Raw genomic sequence first — 16,499 nt, 5'->3', positions numbered from 1 at the left:
TTTCTTTGAGTTAGGGATCAAATTATATCCTAACAGTACATAAATTAGTCAAAAGCGATATTCATGGCTGGCCTCCTTTGATTCGCAGACCTCAATAGGAATTGTAATTTTTTTAATTTTGGACAAAAACGTGACTCGCAGATTTGGCCTCCAAAATCCACGTCTTTCCTTCTCCGACACCTTAAGCAACCTTTTTGTCCAACACAATACACACTATCCAAATGCACACATTATCAATAGAATTTTAAAATAAATTAGAAATACTAACCATATATTAATAACACACAACCATTAATTGCCTGTTACAGGGCATTTTTGAATATATGTGCACTAAAATAACAAAATTTACAATAAAAATGGGGGACAGGTGCAATTGCAAAGTCCTACAAGACACTATTGAACAAGTCCAACTTCGGGCATACCATTAACCATGCACCATCAGGAGACAAGATGGTAATATCAACATCTGGAAATTTTATGGAAGGACTTCATCCATTTGAATCCTATATAAGTAAAGTACAGCTTCTGCACATTTGCACTATTCCATGGCTATCTTCACTGCTGAAATTGACTTCCCTCTAGAGACTCACCAAAAAGCATTTGCTGAGTCTCTGCGCTTATGTCCATAGCTCCAACTTGACTGCTCAAGTCGTGAACCTGCTCTTCAATTTGTGATTCTTTCCTCTCCTTAAAAGCATTCAGGCTATGTGAATCGCGCTTCACATTATGTAGTTCCAATGCTGCAACTTTGCTCACTTTCTCAGAAAAAATTATTTTGTCAGCATCAGAAGTGGAGATTGACTCACAGAGACTAGTAGACTCTCCATCAACAGGAGTCACTTTTGCAGCCTTTACAGGACTACCCTTCAGTTCTGGATTCACTGTATCTTTTGAAAGAGCAACACCATTTTTCTTCTCTGCAAAACAGTTCTCTTGCTCCTTGATGTCAATGCCATGTTCTTCAGTTGCACTTTTCTCATCCTTCAACTGATTTTCTATGCCAGATTTAGCAGGAACTTTACTATCAACTTTGGAAGATATGCTGTTCCTTGAAGGAGTCAGGACTTTCTTTGCAGCATTTAATGAATGCTGAACTGGTACTGAAGATGTAGGTTTCATACTAAAGGCCGTCTGTTGAGTATCAGGTTTTTTACTGCCCACCTTCGTCACAGTTCTAGGAGGTTGAAGTTTTCCCAGATTTCCCTTGCTTTGGCCCCCACTCAGCCTAACAGTTCCCATCCCAAATTTAGGCGAGCTACTAGGAACGAGAGGATGAGGTTGCTTACTTCCATTAGGAGTGGATCCAGCTGACTTCGCCTACATAAATAAGAAACACCACATAGGTTATTTACTAGAAAGGAATAGAAAAAAAGAAATGTGATATCCAAGTGCATTTTAAGTTACTTAGCCTAGACTTTTCAGCAACAACATAAGAGAAAGGGCAAACGAACCCCATCAAAGAAGCCAATTTTTGGTGATGGCAATCGCAGTCCAGAAGGTTTTGAATTTGGAGGAAGTGCACCATTTCTCTCCATAGAGGCGTTCACCACAGATCTGCGGAGCAGTCCAGTTGCCTGAGTCTCATATCCAACTGAGCTTAGATCCTTACCATAGTTCTGCAAATCCAAAATCAGAGGTGCATCAAAATCTACAGAGCCACTTTTAAGAGAGATCGTGTCGAGGCTAGCTCTTGATGACTCTGAGGACCATTCGCTGACAGAACTGGCAGGTGATATACTAGAGAGCAGCTTCGTCGCAGGAATCATATTAGATGAGATAAGAGAGTTCCCAGACCGATTTTTATTTTTCGGTTCAATTCGAGGTGATGTCTTGGAGGTTGAACCAGAGGAAGGTGTATTAACAGTAATATCAGTCCTGGAATCAGTTTTCCTTTTGAAGTTGAAGGGAGATTTACTACTGTTGTTGGATGCAGTACTGCGAGAACCATCAAATGAGGAAGAACCTACTTCTCTCTTGGTTGCAGGAGAAGCACCCAAGGAGGAAGTCTTAGATGGTGGTCTGGGCTTAGGCACAATTCGGGAACTTAATGGTGCTTTTGACACTGGAGCCCCTCTACCTGCAGTGGTCGAATCAGGATAAGAAACTGATAACTTAGAAATAAAACTACAAACCATTACCCAGGTATGTAGATACATAGATACGACCAAAAGGAGGTTTAGCTTACCAGTTGTGCTGTTGACATTATCCTTTTCAATTTTGACAAGGGGACCGCCCGTAGAAGCTCTCTTGGTTAATGCTGCTGAGCTACAATTAGGCTTCCCTAATACCTTTGGTCGCTTCAAAAGAGATTTACTTGCCTCTCCACTTGTGGAAACAGACTTCATTTTAAAGAATATAAGACTTGTGTCAATTACACTAAATAAAAATCATCAGTTGAAAGTTTATTGAAATAAATGAAAAGTTTATAAGAGGGCTGAATCAATCAAATTGATGTTATATCTTTTTAATAGACTATAGAATTATATCTCAATGGCATATGTTCCAGTTTTAAATGTGTCATACAAGTAATGCAGATATTTGAGAACATATTATTGTTACATACCTGTGAGACCTGCGGACATCTAGAAGCCTGCCTTTTCAACATCCCTGGTTTTTGTACATCGATGCTTGCCTTCTTAGAAGGAAGTCTAGGCCTCGCCTGAAATATAGAACATTACCTCTTATGATCGTATCATGACAATTGGAGATTCTCGGTATAAACTAAACATACCTTATCTTGAGAAGCAAAATCCACTCCCTTTGAAGCTGAAAAGAAACAAGGCTGGGTTAGTTTAAAAGGTAAATCTCCTAAGTAAATCGTCTGATGTTAGACCTGTCAAGGTTTCAATAACTTATTTATGCTTCTTCAGTAAAGGTTATTAATGTTTAATACCCAGACTACCATTACTCTGCTAGAGAGAGGAAAAGAGAGAAGAGACTCAGGTAGAGAACTCCATCAAACTGCCTCCATCCCATCAACTTTGGATAAATAACTCTACAGTTATATTGCTCTATTGGAAGGTAAAAAAGAACAAGTAACTTTATGGCCCTAATACTCTCCTACTTCAAATCCTCTGCTACCAAGTACACTATTTTCTAGCATAACAATCAGACAAGGTCAACAATCGGTTTTTTTCATATGCCAAATACAAGTCACAGAAGTATATGCTTACCACAGGTACTCCTGTCTTCTGTAACTCCTGAACCCACTTTAATACTTTCATCCACTACTTTTGATGCATTGCTTGATCTCTGGATTGAAGCTCTCACATCTTCAAACAAACTGGCCTCAACACTTTCTAGTGTCAAAGTGTCACTTTCTAAGGTGGAGCTTGTATCAGTGGACCTGTAAATTTCTTCCTGAATCCCAGGTAACATCCTTGTTTCACTCGTATCTCCTTCAATCATGCTAGACAGCTCCTCGGCATCAAGAACACCTGACTCACAAAATCGTATCCCCATCTAAGAATTTGAATGCACAAGACGGGAATAACCAAATGACATTACTTATAAACTTCCAAACATCAAATCTACCTGGACCGGTGAGAAAAGCACTATTCCAAGCTATACTTTCGCGCAAGTTATACTTTCCCCTCTTCTTTGTCACTTCTGGTTCCAGCGACTCTGACGGTTGAATAACTTGGTCATTGAGCTCAAGGTTTTCAGGAACAACCTCTAACTTGTTAGCAGCAACACCCCCAAACAACTCAAGGTTTCTGTTATCTTGGCCTTCTGAATAGTGCATATGGCATTACGAAATATTAGATAAAAATGTGACAGAAACCACAGCAATAACTAACAATAATCAGATAACAAGGATAGCAATGCACAAATCATAAATAAATAGGGCCCTTGTATCATCCCTCAGCCTTTACACAAAGCATTTTACATATCCTCAGGTAATCAAACTGGCATTTCAGAATTTTGTGTTCTAATTTTGAACCGTGCAAACAAGAACAAATCAAGATTACTCTTTCAATAAAATTAGAATCAAAACTCGGGAATCTAACCAGGTATCCAAAAGATCCCCAAATTTAGATATCGGAAATGACTAAAGCAACAAAGTGAGTTTGAATTTCCAAAAACAAATCAAAGAATTCATCCGAGCTGTAATCGCAGGAAACAAGATCAATAAGCTTGAAATCAAGAAGAGATAGTCAAATTCCTGGGAAAAACGAAAGAAAGAAAAGAGCACCTGAGAACTTGAAGTCTGAGGCGAAAGAGTCGATGAGGGAATCATCCTCGCAGGAAACGTCGATGAGGCTGAGGCGTCTGGCTTGGGTGTCGTTGTTGTTGAGCAACTCGGAATCTTCCATATCGGAGATCAGCTCGGAGTGGATTTGGATCGGAGGAGATTGGCAGTGGCGGAAGCGTAGAGTAGGTCTTTTTCTTGTGAGTGTTTTTGAATTAGGGAGAAGCGGCGGTTCAAAATTCTAAATTGGAATTTAAATTAATGTAAAATGGAAATACGAAAAGGTAAAGCGAACTGGAGTGGGAGCGTCTTCTGTGTACTTCGCTCGCATCCAATATCTACTATCTTTTTTGTTTCTTTGGTAAAATTTCTTTTTTATTTTTTAAATCTCTGCTTAGCTTTTTTCGTAAGGACTATTTCACGCGATGCTGTGAATTTGTTTTCTTTCTGTATTTTATGCATAATAGAATAGAAATTATAATTTAAGAAATATTAACTTACTTTTATGCTGGATATGTAATATAACTAAAACTGTTAATGCAAAATAGGTAAGTCCGCCAATGTGTACATAGCCAAGATAATCATATGATAGTTAAAACTGTTAATTCAAATGTTAAAGTAAAATGACAATTGGAATTGGTCTACTCATTTCATTTCATAGTCCCTTTATATAGGGAGAGAATTACAACGGAAATAACAATTACATTAAATACATTGAATGCTGATTGATCTATAATTGTGCTGATTGATGGTAATCGCTGATTCCTTGATTCCCTCTCCGTCAGTCGCTTTGACGAAGGCACACAATATGTTTTTCCTTTAACACTCCCCCTTGTGCCAAGTTAAAGACGAAATGGTGCATGAGTTGTTGCCTCACTAAAAACCTTGCCAAGTAACAATAAAAACCCTGTGGGACAAAAAATAAACCTTGATCGAAGGAAAAGAGCACAACGCACCTTTTACATTTGAGTATGACATGTGTGTGTTAGACTCCCCCTGACGTCTACCCCTCCCCCTGATACTTACATTAATCAGGGGAGCTTGGAAAGTCTTCACATTCCTATGCTTTTCACATGTTTCTCAAATGTGGCCTTAGGCAATGATTTGGTGAACAAATCTGCCACATTCTCCTCAGACCTTACTTGATTCACTTGAATCTTGAGGAGGGCCTGTTGTTGCTGATTGTAGAAAAACTTTAGTGATATGTGTTTTGTATTATCACCCTTGATATGCCCTAGCTTCATATGTTCGATGCAAGCTGCATTATCTTTATTAATGCAAGTAGGCTCTTCAGTGGTAGAACTCAAACCACTAGTCCCTCGAATATGTGTGATGATAGCCCTTAACCATACACACTCACGAACCGCCTCATGTAGAGTAATGATCTCTGAGTGGTTCGAGGAGGTAGCCACAAGGATTTGCTTAGTTGATCTCCAAGATATCGTCGTGTTCCCACTGGTAAATACATAACCAGTTTGGGAACGACCTTTATGTGGGTCAGAGAGATACCCAGTATCAGCAAAACCAACCAAAACGTCATTTGGCGTTTCAGTGTAGGGAGTGGCGCTTTCGCCATCAACATTTCCTTTAGGGATTGCAGTTCCATCTGCGGTCCCTCTTGTCTCTCTGTAGGGAAAGAACAGTCCCAAGTCAATGGTTCCTTTTAGGTATCGAAAATGTTCTTAATACCATTCCAGTGACGCTGAGCTAAATCTAGCTAACAAGTTTACTGAGAATGCAATGTCTGGTCGAGTACATTGGGCTAGGTACAATAATGCGCCTATTGCACTTAGATAGGAAATTTCAGTTCCCAACACCTCTTCGTCATCTTCCTTTGGACGAAATGGATCTTTCCTTGCATCCAAACTTCGACCGATCATGGGAGTGCTAGCAGGATGCGCTTTGTCCATGTTATATCACCTGACTTTTGGACATACGTAGACAGGTAGATTAGTATTCCACAACCTCGGTGTTCTAGTTCAAGGCCTAGATAGAATCGAGTTTTCCCAAGATCCTTCATCTCAAATTCGGATTTCAAGTAGCTCGCGGTTTCTCTTATTTCATCAAGAGTACCTATTATGTACATATCATCGACATATATAGCTACAATTGCAAATCCGGAACTTGTTTTCTTTATTAATACGCAGGGGCATACTTCATCGTTCTTATATCCCTTCCCAAGCAAGTAGTCACTTAGACGGGTATACCACATCCGCCCGGATTGTTTCAATCCGTAAAGTGAGCGTTTCAACCTAATTGCAAACGCACTCCGTGGTTTTAGAGTCACTTGACTTGGGTAATGTAAGGCCATCAGGCACTGTCATATATATCTCTGAATCTAGATCCCCATAGAGATATGTAGTAACCACATCCATGAGCTGCATTTCCAGTCCTTCGGAAATTACTAAGCTAACTAAGTAGCGGAAAGTTATAACGTCCATTACGGGAGAGTATGTCTCCTCGTAGTCAATTCCAGGGCGTTGTGAGAAACATTGCGCCACAAGGCGAGCCTAGTACCTCAGGACTTCATTCTTCTCATTACGCTTCCTGACAAAGACCCATTTATGTCCTACAGGCTTTACACTTGGTGGGGTTAGCACTACCGGACCAAATACCTGTCTCTTTGTTAGAGAATCTAATTCTGCCTGGATTGCATTTTTCCATTTAGGCCAATCTGCTCTTTGTTGACATTTTGCAACAGAGCGTGGTTCGATATCATTGTGCTCTATGATTCCTTGAGCGACAGTATATATCATCAATGTGTATGGAAGATCTTTCTATCAACTCATACGCACTCTCATAATCCTTTGAGATTTCTTTGTTCTCTGGAATCATTTTAAACATCGGAGCGTCCTCCAGTATTGATTCATGGACATAACTATAATCAGAGACAATCTCATGAGAGGGATTCTATACATTAATGATTGGTTTGTGCCTTACTCACCCTCTTCTTCCTTGGGTGAGTGTCAATCGAACCAAGTGGCCTCCCCCTCTTCCTTGGGGAGCCACGGCCTCAACCACACCTCCACTAAGTGCGGTTGCAGTGCCTCTATCTGCGGCACCGTGCCCCTTGTTGGGGACTTCTAACCTTGCAGGCACATTTGCAGCTGATATATGTGATCTCGTCACTTTTGCGATATCAGTAAACGCATCAGGCATCGAATCTGCTACGTTCTGAAGATCGATTATTCTTTTGACTTCACTTTCACTTTGTGAAGTGCGGGGATCAAAATGAGACAGAGTGGGGATAGACCACGACAATTCCTGTCGTTCCCTTGGAAAATCCTTTTTCCTATCTCCCCCTAACGACGGGAAGACTGTCTCATCAAAGTGACAATCCGCAAATCTAGCGGTAAAGAGATCGCCTGTCAAGGGTTTCCAAATAGCGGATAATTGTTGGGGATTCGTATCCAACATAAATACTTAATCGTCTCTGAGGACCCATTTTGGTGCGCCGTGGGGGCGCAATAGGAACATATACTGCTTAACCAAATATGCGTAAGTGTGAAATGTCAGGCTCATATCCAGTTACCAACTGGTACGCAGAAAATGGTTGGCTAGCTGTGGGTCTGAAACGAATAAGTAAAGCTGCGTGCAATATTGCATAACCCCATGCAGATATAGGCAGGTTGGTGCGCATAACCAATGTCCTAGCCACCATTTGTAGCCTTTTGATGGTGGCTTCTGCGAGACCATTTTTTGTATGCACATGGGGTACAGGATGCTCTACATCGATCCCGATAGACATGCAATAATCATCAAATGCTTTTGATGTAAACTCTAGCGTTATTAAGCCTTATAGACTTTATAAGGTGATCAGGGTGGTGAGCCCTTAAACGTATAATCTGTGCTAGGAGTTTTGCAGCATTTCTTGTGGACACTAAAGCGACATGTGACCAGTGTGTCGAAGTATCCACCAGAACCATAAAGTACTTAAAATGGTCTGCATTCTGGATGGATAGGTCCACAGATATCTCCTTGTATCCTTTGTAAGAATGGAATGTTTTGTTTTGTATGTTTAGCATAGGAAGGTCTCTATCCTGTTTTTGCTAAAGGGCAGGCTTTGCAAAACGAGTGATGTGCCTTTGAAATAGTCAATGAGGCATAATGGGAGGTAGGTAGTGCTTCTGGTACTTCAGAAGGCAATGACTGTATTTGAGCAGTACTAGGACCGACACCTTGCAGTGTGATGGATTTTTGTCCCATTTTATTTTTCACTCGAAAGAAGGGATGTCCATATGAGTTCTTTAAAATACGGATCATCATGTCACGACCGGGGTGCCCTAGGCGGTCATGCCAAAGCCTGTATGAGTCAGAGTCCCATATTTCATTGTTGGTGACAACATAGGATTCAATGATCCGAATCGTAGTGAGGTACAGTCCACTAGATTGACTCATAAGTTTCTCTAAAATGCGTTTCCTTCCACATTTATTAGAGGTAATATAAATGTATTCAAGTCCATTCTCACAGTATGTTTTTCCATGATAACCGTTGGCACGAATATCTTTGAAACTTTAACAATGTTCGATTAGCTCTTGGTGCATATAGAGCGTCTGTGACTTTAAATATATCTCATATTCTTTAGAGTATTTCTATTTTAGTATAATGATAATCTTTTCATTCTAATGATTTTTCTCTAGATGTATTGCTTTACATCTTTATAATGCTATTTCGAACCATGTAAATATGTGTAGTAAATAAATTTGAATAAATTCAGTGCTTCAGAATAAAATTCAAATTTTTTTTTTTTTTTGAAAGGAAATTCAAAATTTATTAATAAGCCAACGATAATCAAATCAAGGTCTTGTTCTAATTCATCAAACCAGTATTGAAATAAACTTTAAGACCAAGTAGTAGTCTAATTAAAAATGAGGCATTATGCCTTCACAACTGTCTTTGGAAAATAAAATGAATAAAGCAGATCAGTCAAGATTGAGAGCATCCATTGACTTAGCAAGTTCCTCTTTGCCATTGAAGTCTGCAATTGTAAGGTTGACATCTGGGTCATGGCCTCCTTCTTCCATATAGTCCATATAGCAAGTTCAATTCCCAAAACGTCCCTTAAGGGCATCTCACAGTTCTTTGGGTGTTTTCAACTGAAGGAACTCCCAGCGTAGGCTAGGATCAATATGTCGCCTAAGAAACATTAAGGCATTTGCTTTCACCTTGTTAGATAGTTCATCATCTTTAGGGTCGGTAATGGTGGCAGTGTAGTCTTTTGCCACAAAGGCAGTTTCCATATCGGAAACCCAACGTTGGTACTCAAGTCCTTCTGAGTCCAAGATGTCAAATTCAGGTTGAGTTGGATCAGCCATCTACATAAACAAGAGGGAAGATATAAATTACGCAGTCATAAAGACATCCACGTAAATTATTTTCCAAAAATATGAATTAGATTTCAAAACCAAGATTCGTAATGGTCACATTTTTTCGATGCTACGTGAAAATGCTTTATCACGGTAAGTGTGTATTTATAATGCGCATGAATTTTCATTATCATGGCAAAACGGATTTTATATGTTGCATTCTAAAATTAACCATATAAAACATAGCATATATAAAAATAGATTACATGGCATGCTCAAATTTCACACATATACAACAAATTATATGCTACACATAATAATTAGCAATAATATATCATGAGTAAAAAATAAAATACTAACGATAGCATAATATAAAGGCATGCTTAGGAATAATTATATAGGCGTAAATAAAAATTCACAAAACATGCTCAAAATTGCATAAATAATATATAACAAGATATATATGGCATGTTCAAAATAAAGTATAAACTATAGCATAATTAAAACATGCTTAAACACAAATAACAAGGCATGCTTAAAATGATCAAAATTATCTAACTAAACATGCTCAAAAGTTCTAATTATAAAAATATATCAGAGTATGAAATTAAATAAATAAAAGAGAACATACTTGTTGTCGAGCAAATAAAACAATCCTAACACACGCGCGTGTTGATGCAGACGTGTGTAGCGATGTTTTTGGGCTTGAGAAAAACTGGGCCGCTTCCTCTTTCTTTTCAGCAGTGGGCCACGGGCCTTTTTTTCTTTCTTTTTCTTAGCTTGCCTTTTTTTTCTTTTCTGGGCCGCAGGCCTTGTTTCCTTTTTTTTCTTTGCTTTTTTGTTTTATCTGTTTTTTTTTCTCTGGGTCACAGGGCTTAATTTGTTTTTTTTTTTTTTTTTGTTGGGCCGGCTCTTTTCTTTGGGCCGGGTCACACTCCTTTTTTTTTTTTCTCTCTACTTCTTTCTCTTTTTCTGGTTTGCAGACAACCTCAGTTGACTAGGCGAGGCGGTGGTTTGCTAGGCGAGGCTTCGCTGCAGGATTGTGGTGCGCCGGCGCGGGGATCTGTGCAGACGAGGGGTCGCGGGAATGCAGGGATTGCATTGCTGCTCGCGGTGGACTGGAGGCTTGGGCTCTGCAAGGCGGGCTGGAGGCAGGCTGATGCAGATCGGGTTGCTGGCTTGCTGCTCGGAGGCTGCAGGCGGGATCTGCAGGTGTCGGGGCTGCTGCTGGCTCGGTGGTACGTTCAAGGCAGAGGTGCTGCTTGGTGAGAGCGGCTGGGTGACCGCAGCGATGTGGTTGCGGAGAAGGGCGCGGAGGCTGGGCAGAGTGTTGGAGTCGGGCTGCTGCAAGGAGGGGAGGAGGCTGAGCAGCGACGGCGCTGGGGCAGATGGGAGGCGGGGTCTGCGCGGGGCAGGGCTGGGCTGCGCAGGTGAGGCCCGTGTAGGCTAGGGTATTGCAGGCAGGGAGGGCCGGAGAGGAGGAGGCCGATCTGGACAGGAATTTTTTTTTTTATTTTTTTTTTATTGGGCGGCAGAAAAGAAGAAAAAACTTTTTCTTCTAGGGTTTTGGGTTTTTTCGAAGCTAAGGTTTTTTCTTTTGGTTATTGGCTCTGAGCGTGCTGATAACGTGTTAAAGTAAAATGACAATTGGAATTGGTCTACTCATTTCATTTCATAGTCCCTTTATATAGGGAGAGAATTACAACGGAAATAACAATTACATTAAATACATTGAATGCTGATTGATCTATAATTGTGCTGATTGATGGTAATCGCTGATTCCTTGATTCCCTCTCCGTCAGTCGCTTTGACGAAGGCACACAATATGTTTTTCCTTTAACATTTTTTATTTTTTAAATCTCTGCTTAGCTTTTTTCGTAAGGACTATTTCACGCGATGCTGTGAATTTGTTTTCTTTCTGTATTTTATGCATAATAGAATAGAAATTATAATTTAAGAAATATTAACTTACTTTTATGCTGGATATGTAATATAACTAAAACTGTTAATGCAAAATAGGTAAGTCCGCCAATGTGTACATAGCCAAGATAATCATATGATGAAGGCGCTGGCGCTAGTGGAACGCTTCTAGAGCTGTCGGTTTGGTATGAAGCATCAAAAAAATAAATAAATAATCTTGATTTATTGAAAGAGCCAACCAACGTTTTTACAAAACGTGGGCAGAAAAGCATTTACTCTTAGTCAGCGAGTATGAGACTAAAAAGTCATAATTTCCACTTAAATTTATGACCCATACTAGGAAAAGAATGCCATTAGTATATGAAATTTAGTGTAAATGATTTAAACCTCAATTTTTTACCTGTACAAGTAATTCATCCATCAAAAACTGAAACCACTATGGTTTAACGACACAGAAGCATTAGCGGTATCCCAGTTGTGAACCATATCGTAACCTAACACTAAATCCAGGCTATCCAGCTATGCTACTGCATCTATAGAAAAGAGGAAAAACTCAACAAGAATGCACAACCACAGATATTACCAATAGGTATCAAAAGCCAGATGCACGGGGTGAAAACTGAACCACACATAACAGTGAGGTTGAAAAATTCAAATCCAAATGATAAGTGATAACAAAGATATTTAGGGTACTGTAACATAAATATTTGAAACATCTATTGAGCCAAGGAAGATGTACTATTTAGGGCACTAGAGTAACTGATAATGGAGTTCTGAGTACTATTCTACAGCCAATTAAGAATGGAACTGTCCTACTGCACTAGACTAACTCATAATGCAGTTCTTGGCATTTCTCACAGCTCACAGCTGATTAAGAAATAAACTACATGGATGTACATATACCTTTTAATCTTGGTCCTAGCAATTTCCATAAAAATACCGATGCAACTACCTACTCTCTCGTTTCTTGCTTGAAAGCTTGGTTAAAGAAAAAAACTAATAGTAACCTGTGACTCTCATTTCGTCAGTGTTTTCTAGCTCCATCACCTTCTGCAGATGCATCCATTTTTCCTTGCTTTGCCACCTTCAGAGAAGGAGAAGCTTTACTTGGTGATAGCGGATACTTGAGGCGATAACTTTCAAGTGAAGGTCCAAAGGTACTGTATTTCCCGGCACTGCTGAAAGCTTTTTGAGCATCAGAACGCCGCCTGAAAACCACTTTGGCCCGGTTAGTATTCTTCAACAATTCGGTTTGCGATTCATTCAGAGGCCCGAAGATGCTAAAAATTTTGTTTAGACTTGCTTCTGAGGGAAGAGACTCCAAGTCTGAAAAGTTCAAGATCAGAGCTGCGGGAGAATCTTCCTCACAACTCTCACTTGGGGAAGCTGGCTTCACTGCTTCTGAATCATGATCTCCATCAGGAAATTTCAGTGCAGAATCCATATTGGGATTAAACTCAAGACTTGCTTGTGAATCCTCAGCGGAAGCATCCTTATTACTTAGAGCTCCAGCCACCAACTCTCCACTTTCATTGTCAAGAGCTGGCTTCACTGCTTCCGCACCAGTATCTCCAACTGTATTTTCCTGTTCAAAATCCAAATTGGGATTCGACTTGGGATCTGCTGATGACTCAGCAAAAGAGATGGGCTCACGTACTAATGCTCCATTTTCATCATCCAGAGCTGGGTTCACTGCTTTTGAATCAATATCTCCACAAACAATGTTCTGTTCAGAATCCAAATTGGGATTTAACTCGAGAGTTGCTTGCAGTTCAACAGTAGAAGTATCCTTATCGCTTGTAGCAGCTGTGTTCACTGCTTTTGATTCAATATCTCCACAAACAATGTTCTGTTCAGAATCCAAAGTGGGATTTAACTCAAGACTTGCTTGCAATTCAACAGTAGAAGTATCCTTATCGCTTGTAGCAGTTCCACACACCAATTCTCCATTTTTATTGTCAAGAACTGGCTTCACTGCTTCCGAATCAGGACTTGATTGTGACTCCACAACACATGTATCTTTATCGCTTGCAGCTCCAAGCAATAACTCTCCATTTTCACTTTGACTTTTAACCATCTTATCAGAAGAATAAGAGTCTTTGACCAGCTCCAACTCAGATTTTTCAGAGATGCGTGGTTTGATTGATTTCTTCCCAGTCTTGGTTAATTTCTTACTGTGCTTGCCACCAAATATTTGTCCCAAAGGCAATTGATCCTCATCTGGACTGGGAGGTTCCAGGCATATAGTATTCCTAAATTTTGAGAAGCAACCCATCAAGGAAATCAACATGCTGTACCCTTTATTGGGATTCATGGCAGCCAAGCAAAGCTGAGACAGCATCTCATCAGGAGAAGGATCCTCCATGTCAATCAGCTTTTCAGTTTGTGGTTTCTGCGATGTAGATTTCTCTTTGCCTTCATCCTGAACTTCAGCATCTGCAGGTGCTGCATTGTGCCTGAATATTGGACTTGACCCATTTAGTAGGGTTGCAACCCTGCAGATTCTATCTCCAACTCTAAAAGTCTGCTTATTCTGTAAAGAAACATAATCTTCCCCTGCCGATGAAGCGCTTTTACTATGTTTCACCGCAGAGTCATCAGACATAGCTCCATCAACTGCCTTTCGTTTCTTACTTGAGGATTGTGAAACCAACTTACAGTCAGCTTTCCTTTCTGATCCATTCTTACTCATGGGAGTAGACAAACCCTTCTCAGCAGTTACATTTGAGGAGTTTTTCCCTTTTTTACTGGGACGGGAACTATCTCCTGATATGTGCTTACGCTTATGCAATGAGGAGCTTTTCCCTTTTGATTTCTGCTCCAATTCCTCATCCTTAATTACTGGAAGTGCATCTTCCCGTAGTTCATTAAATTGCTCCTTTTCTCTCAATAGTGAAATGTCGGCATCATTTTCCAGCAACCCACCAAGAAAATTGAACTCTGGCAGCTGAGAATAACCCTTCCAACGATAGAAAGATGATAATTGGGCCCGTGATGTAACAAGTTCTAGTCTGTCAGCTCTGCCAAATGGCAACTTGGCGGCTTCTTTTGCAAAGTTAATGAGTTTCAAGGGTACAAAAGAAGCAGCACCCAGAGAACTATCACCACCATCTCTTCTACATGCTGCTTCCTTGATTCCAGCATTAATGATCGTCTGTGTTTTGATCTTTGCATAAACTTCTTTGGAAATGCAAGAACAGGCCAAGCCAAACTCTACTCGCCTTGAGACTTCATCCAGAGCACAAGCAACTGCATTTTGGAATTCCTCCATATTGCTCTGCTTTTCCATTTGTGAAAAGTTCTCCCTAAAGGGCTTAATTTGTGGTGCTTCATTCCAAGCAAATGTACAATCCCAAAAATAAGCTATCAGATAACTGTGCTTCTTAAAATACTTCTTTGCAAGTTTTGATGAAGCTGAAGGATCACATATCTGCCCAGGCCACCATGGATGGCTCCTAATTTTGCCCCATACTAGATCAAAAGCTTGAAATTCTGGTTGTGAGGGACCAGAAACATTACTATCATCTGAAACATTCCCATCCTTTCCAGCATACGGTTCCAAATCAATAGCCATGTCAATCAAATTATGCCCATTTTCAGATTTCACAGAAACCTCTGCTGGGGAAACATATTCAGGCATCAAGACATCTTCACCGGTCTTTACTCCCACATTAACTTCCAACGTCTGATTTTCTAGTCCACCAGACATAACCATCTGGGAACCAGTGCTTGCATTCAGGTCTCCATCATGCCCAGACTCATCGATACCAGCAATTTTCACTTCCACAGCTGGGATGTCCTGCGGTATTTCTCCAACAGACCCTGTAGCCTCATGCTCCACGTTAGAACTTGTAGCATGGGCACTCTTCTCTCCAACCTGGCTACGCTCCACATTCTGTTCTCTTCCTCTCTCTTCCTCATCTACTTGTGCAACTTCCTCTTCTTTGTCATCTCTCATCAATTCATCCTTTCCCTCAACTGTTCCATCCTCCTTCGCCTCGAAACTAACCGAAAGGTTCCCTTCCACAGCACCCACAACTTCGGCTTCCACGCATTCCCCCAAAATCTCATCTTTACCCCTATCCTTGTCACTAAAGACTGAACTTTCAACTCCCTTAGAACCATCCTTCGATTCCGAAACCGACCCTTTCTCACTTGCTGCATTCACATCAGTACCCCCAAATTGAGTCCCCTCCAAACCCTCTGTCACTCCATCTCCACCTTTCTCATCAATCTCCATATCTACAGGTCCTACTTTACCTCCAGAATCACCACCTCCATCTACCAATTCACCTCCCTCTTCCAAACCCTCACCCACTACTGCATCACTATCATCAACGCTCTCAACTCCTCCCTCCCCAGAGAAATTAGCCCCGTGCTTTCTTATCCGAGCCATTCCAAAACGACACGGCGTTCAGGCACCCGCGGTGAGGTACAGTCAGCTCTGTAAAAAAAACCCTAGAAAAGCAGAAAAATTTCTTACAATAAGCCCTAAATCACGGTGAACTAACTGTGCTGAGAGAAAAATTAGAGAAGGTGAAAGAAAGAAAGTACCTTTAGGGAGCTGCGAGGTTCGATTTGATTTAGCTTCAAGTCTGTGAATTTGTGAACAAGTATACGAGGGTTTCCATTTGGGAAGAAGAAGAAAAGGTTTCTGCGTTTCAAATGTGGGAGACGTGAAGACCCTGGTATCTTAAGGGACACGTGGTGCACTACCGGCGGGAGTCATGGCCTCAGGTGTGCCTTTATTTGACCTCTTTTTTGGGCCTCAAAGTTTTAGCATTTTGGTAGCTCTGGATTTTCGATAATTAGGCCCAATCTCATTCATTATTTTCATTTTTTTTTCCAGTAATATCTCCGTCATTATTTTGCCCTTTTTTTTTTTTCAAAGAATTATTATCATAATTGGAACATACGATCATTAATGATGAGGACAAGTGATATCCGATTGTCTATCTGTAGTAGAGCGGTCAGTTAATCCTAAATCAGTAAATCTGACTTTAATTATAAAGATTCACCAAGATTGATTAGAGATCTACATTCCTTGTTGTATTAGGTTTGTAACACTGCAAACACACCT

The 16,499-nt window shown here is 40.4% G+C and overlaps 2 protein-coding genes across 2 annotated transcripts; both read right to left on the bottom strand.

The window, feature by feature from the left end:
- Positions 1-252: 252 nt before the first annotated feature.
- LOC133723534 (uncharacterized) lies at positions 253-4,718 on the bottom strand. Its single transcript, XM_062150383.1, has 8 exons — positions 4,196-4,718; positions 3,535-3,732; positions 3,174-3,437; positions 2,732-2,766; positions 2,564-2,659; positions 2,186-2,339; positions 1,452-2,077; positions 253-1,317 (listed from the first exon to the last, which is right to left on the bottom strand). Exons 1-8 carry the CDS (start codon positions 4,314-4,316, stop codon positions 556-558), a joined length of 2,256 nt encoding a protein of 751 aa, XP_062006367.1. The 5' UTR covers positions 4,317-4,718; the 3' UTR covers positions 253-555.
- Positions 4,719-12,023: 7,305 nt separating this feature from the next.
- LOC133723533 (uncharacterized) lies at positions 12,024-16,124 on the bottom strand. The gene is made up of 2 exons (XM_062150382.1): positions 15,974-16,124; positions 12,024-15,877 (listed from the first exon to the last, which is right to left on the bottom strand). The coding sequence occupies exon 2, from the start codon at positions 15,813-15,815 to the stop codon at positions 12,444-12,446; it is 3,372 nt and encodes a 1,123-aa protein (XP_062006366.1). The 5' UTR covers positions 15,816-15,877; positions 15,974-16,124; the 3' UTR covers positions 12,024-12,443.
- Between the last annotated feature and the right edge of the window lie 375 nt (positions 16,125-16,499).

This window comes from Rosa rugosa, chromosome 7 (assembly GCF_958449725.1).
Source record: "Rosa rugosa chromosome 7, drRosRugo1.1, whole genome shotgun sequence".
Lineage (NCBI taxonomy): Eukaryota > Viridiplantae > Streptophyta > Magnoliopsida > Rosales > Rosaceae > Rosa > Rosa rugosa.
The sequence above is the reverse complement of the archived record's forward strand: the minus strand, read 5'-3'. Positions and strand labels throughout refer to the sequence as shown.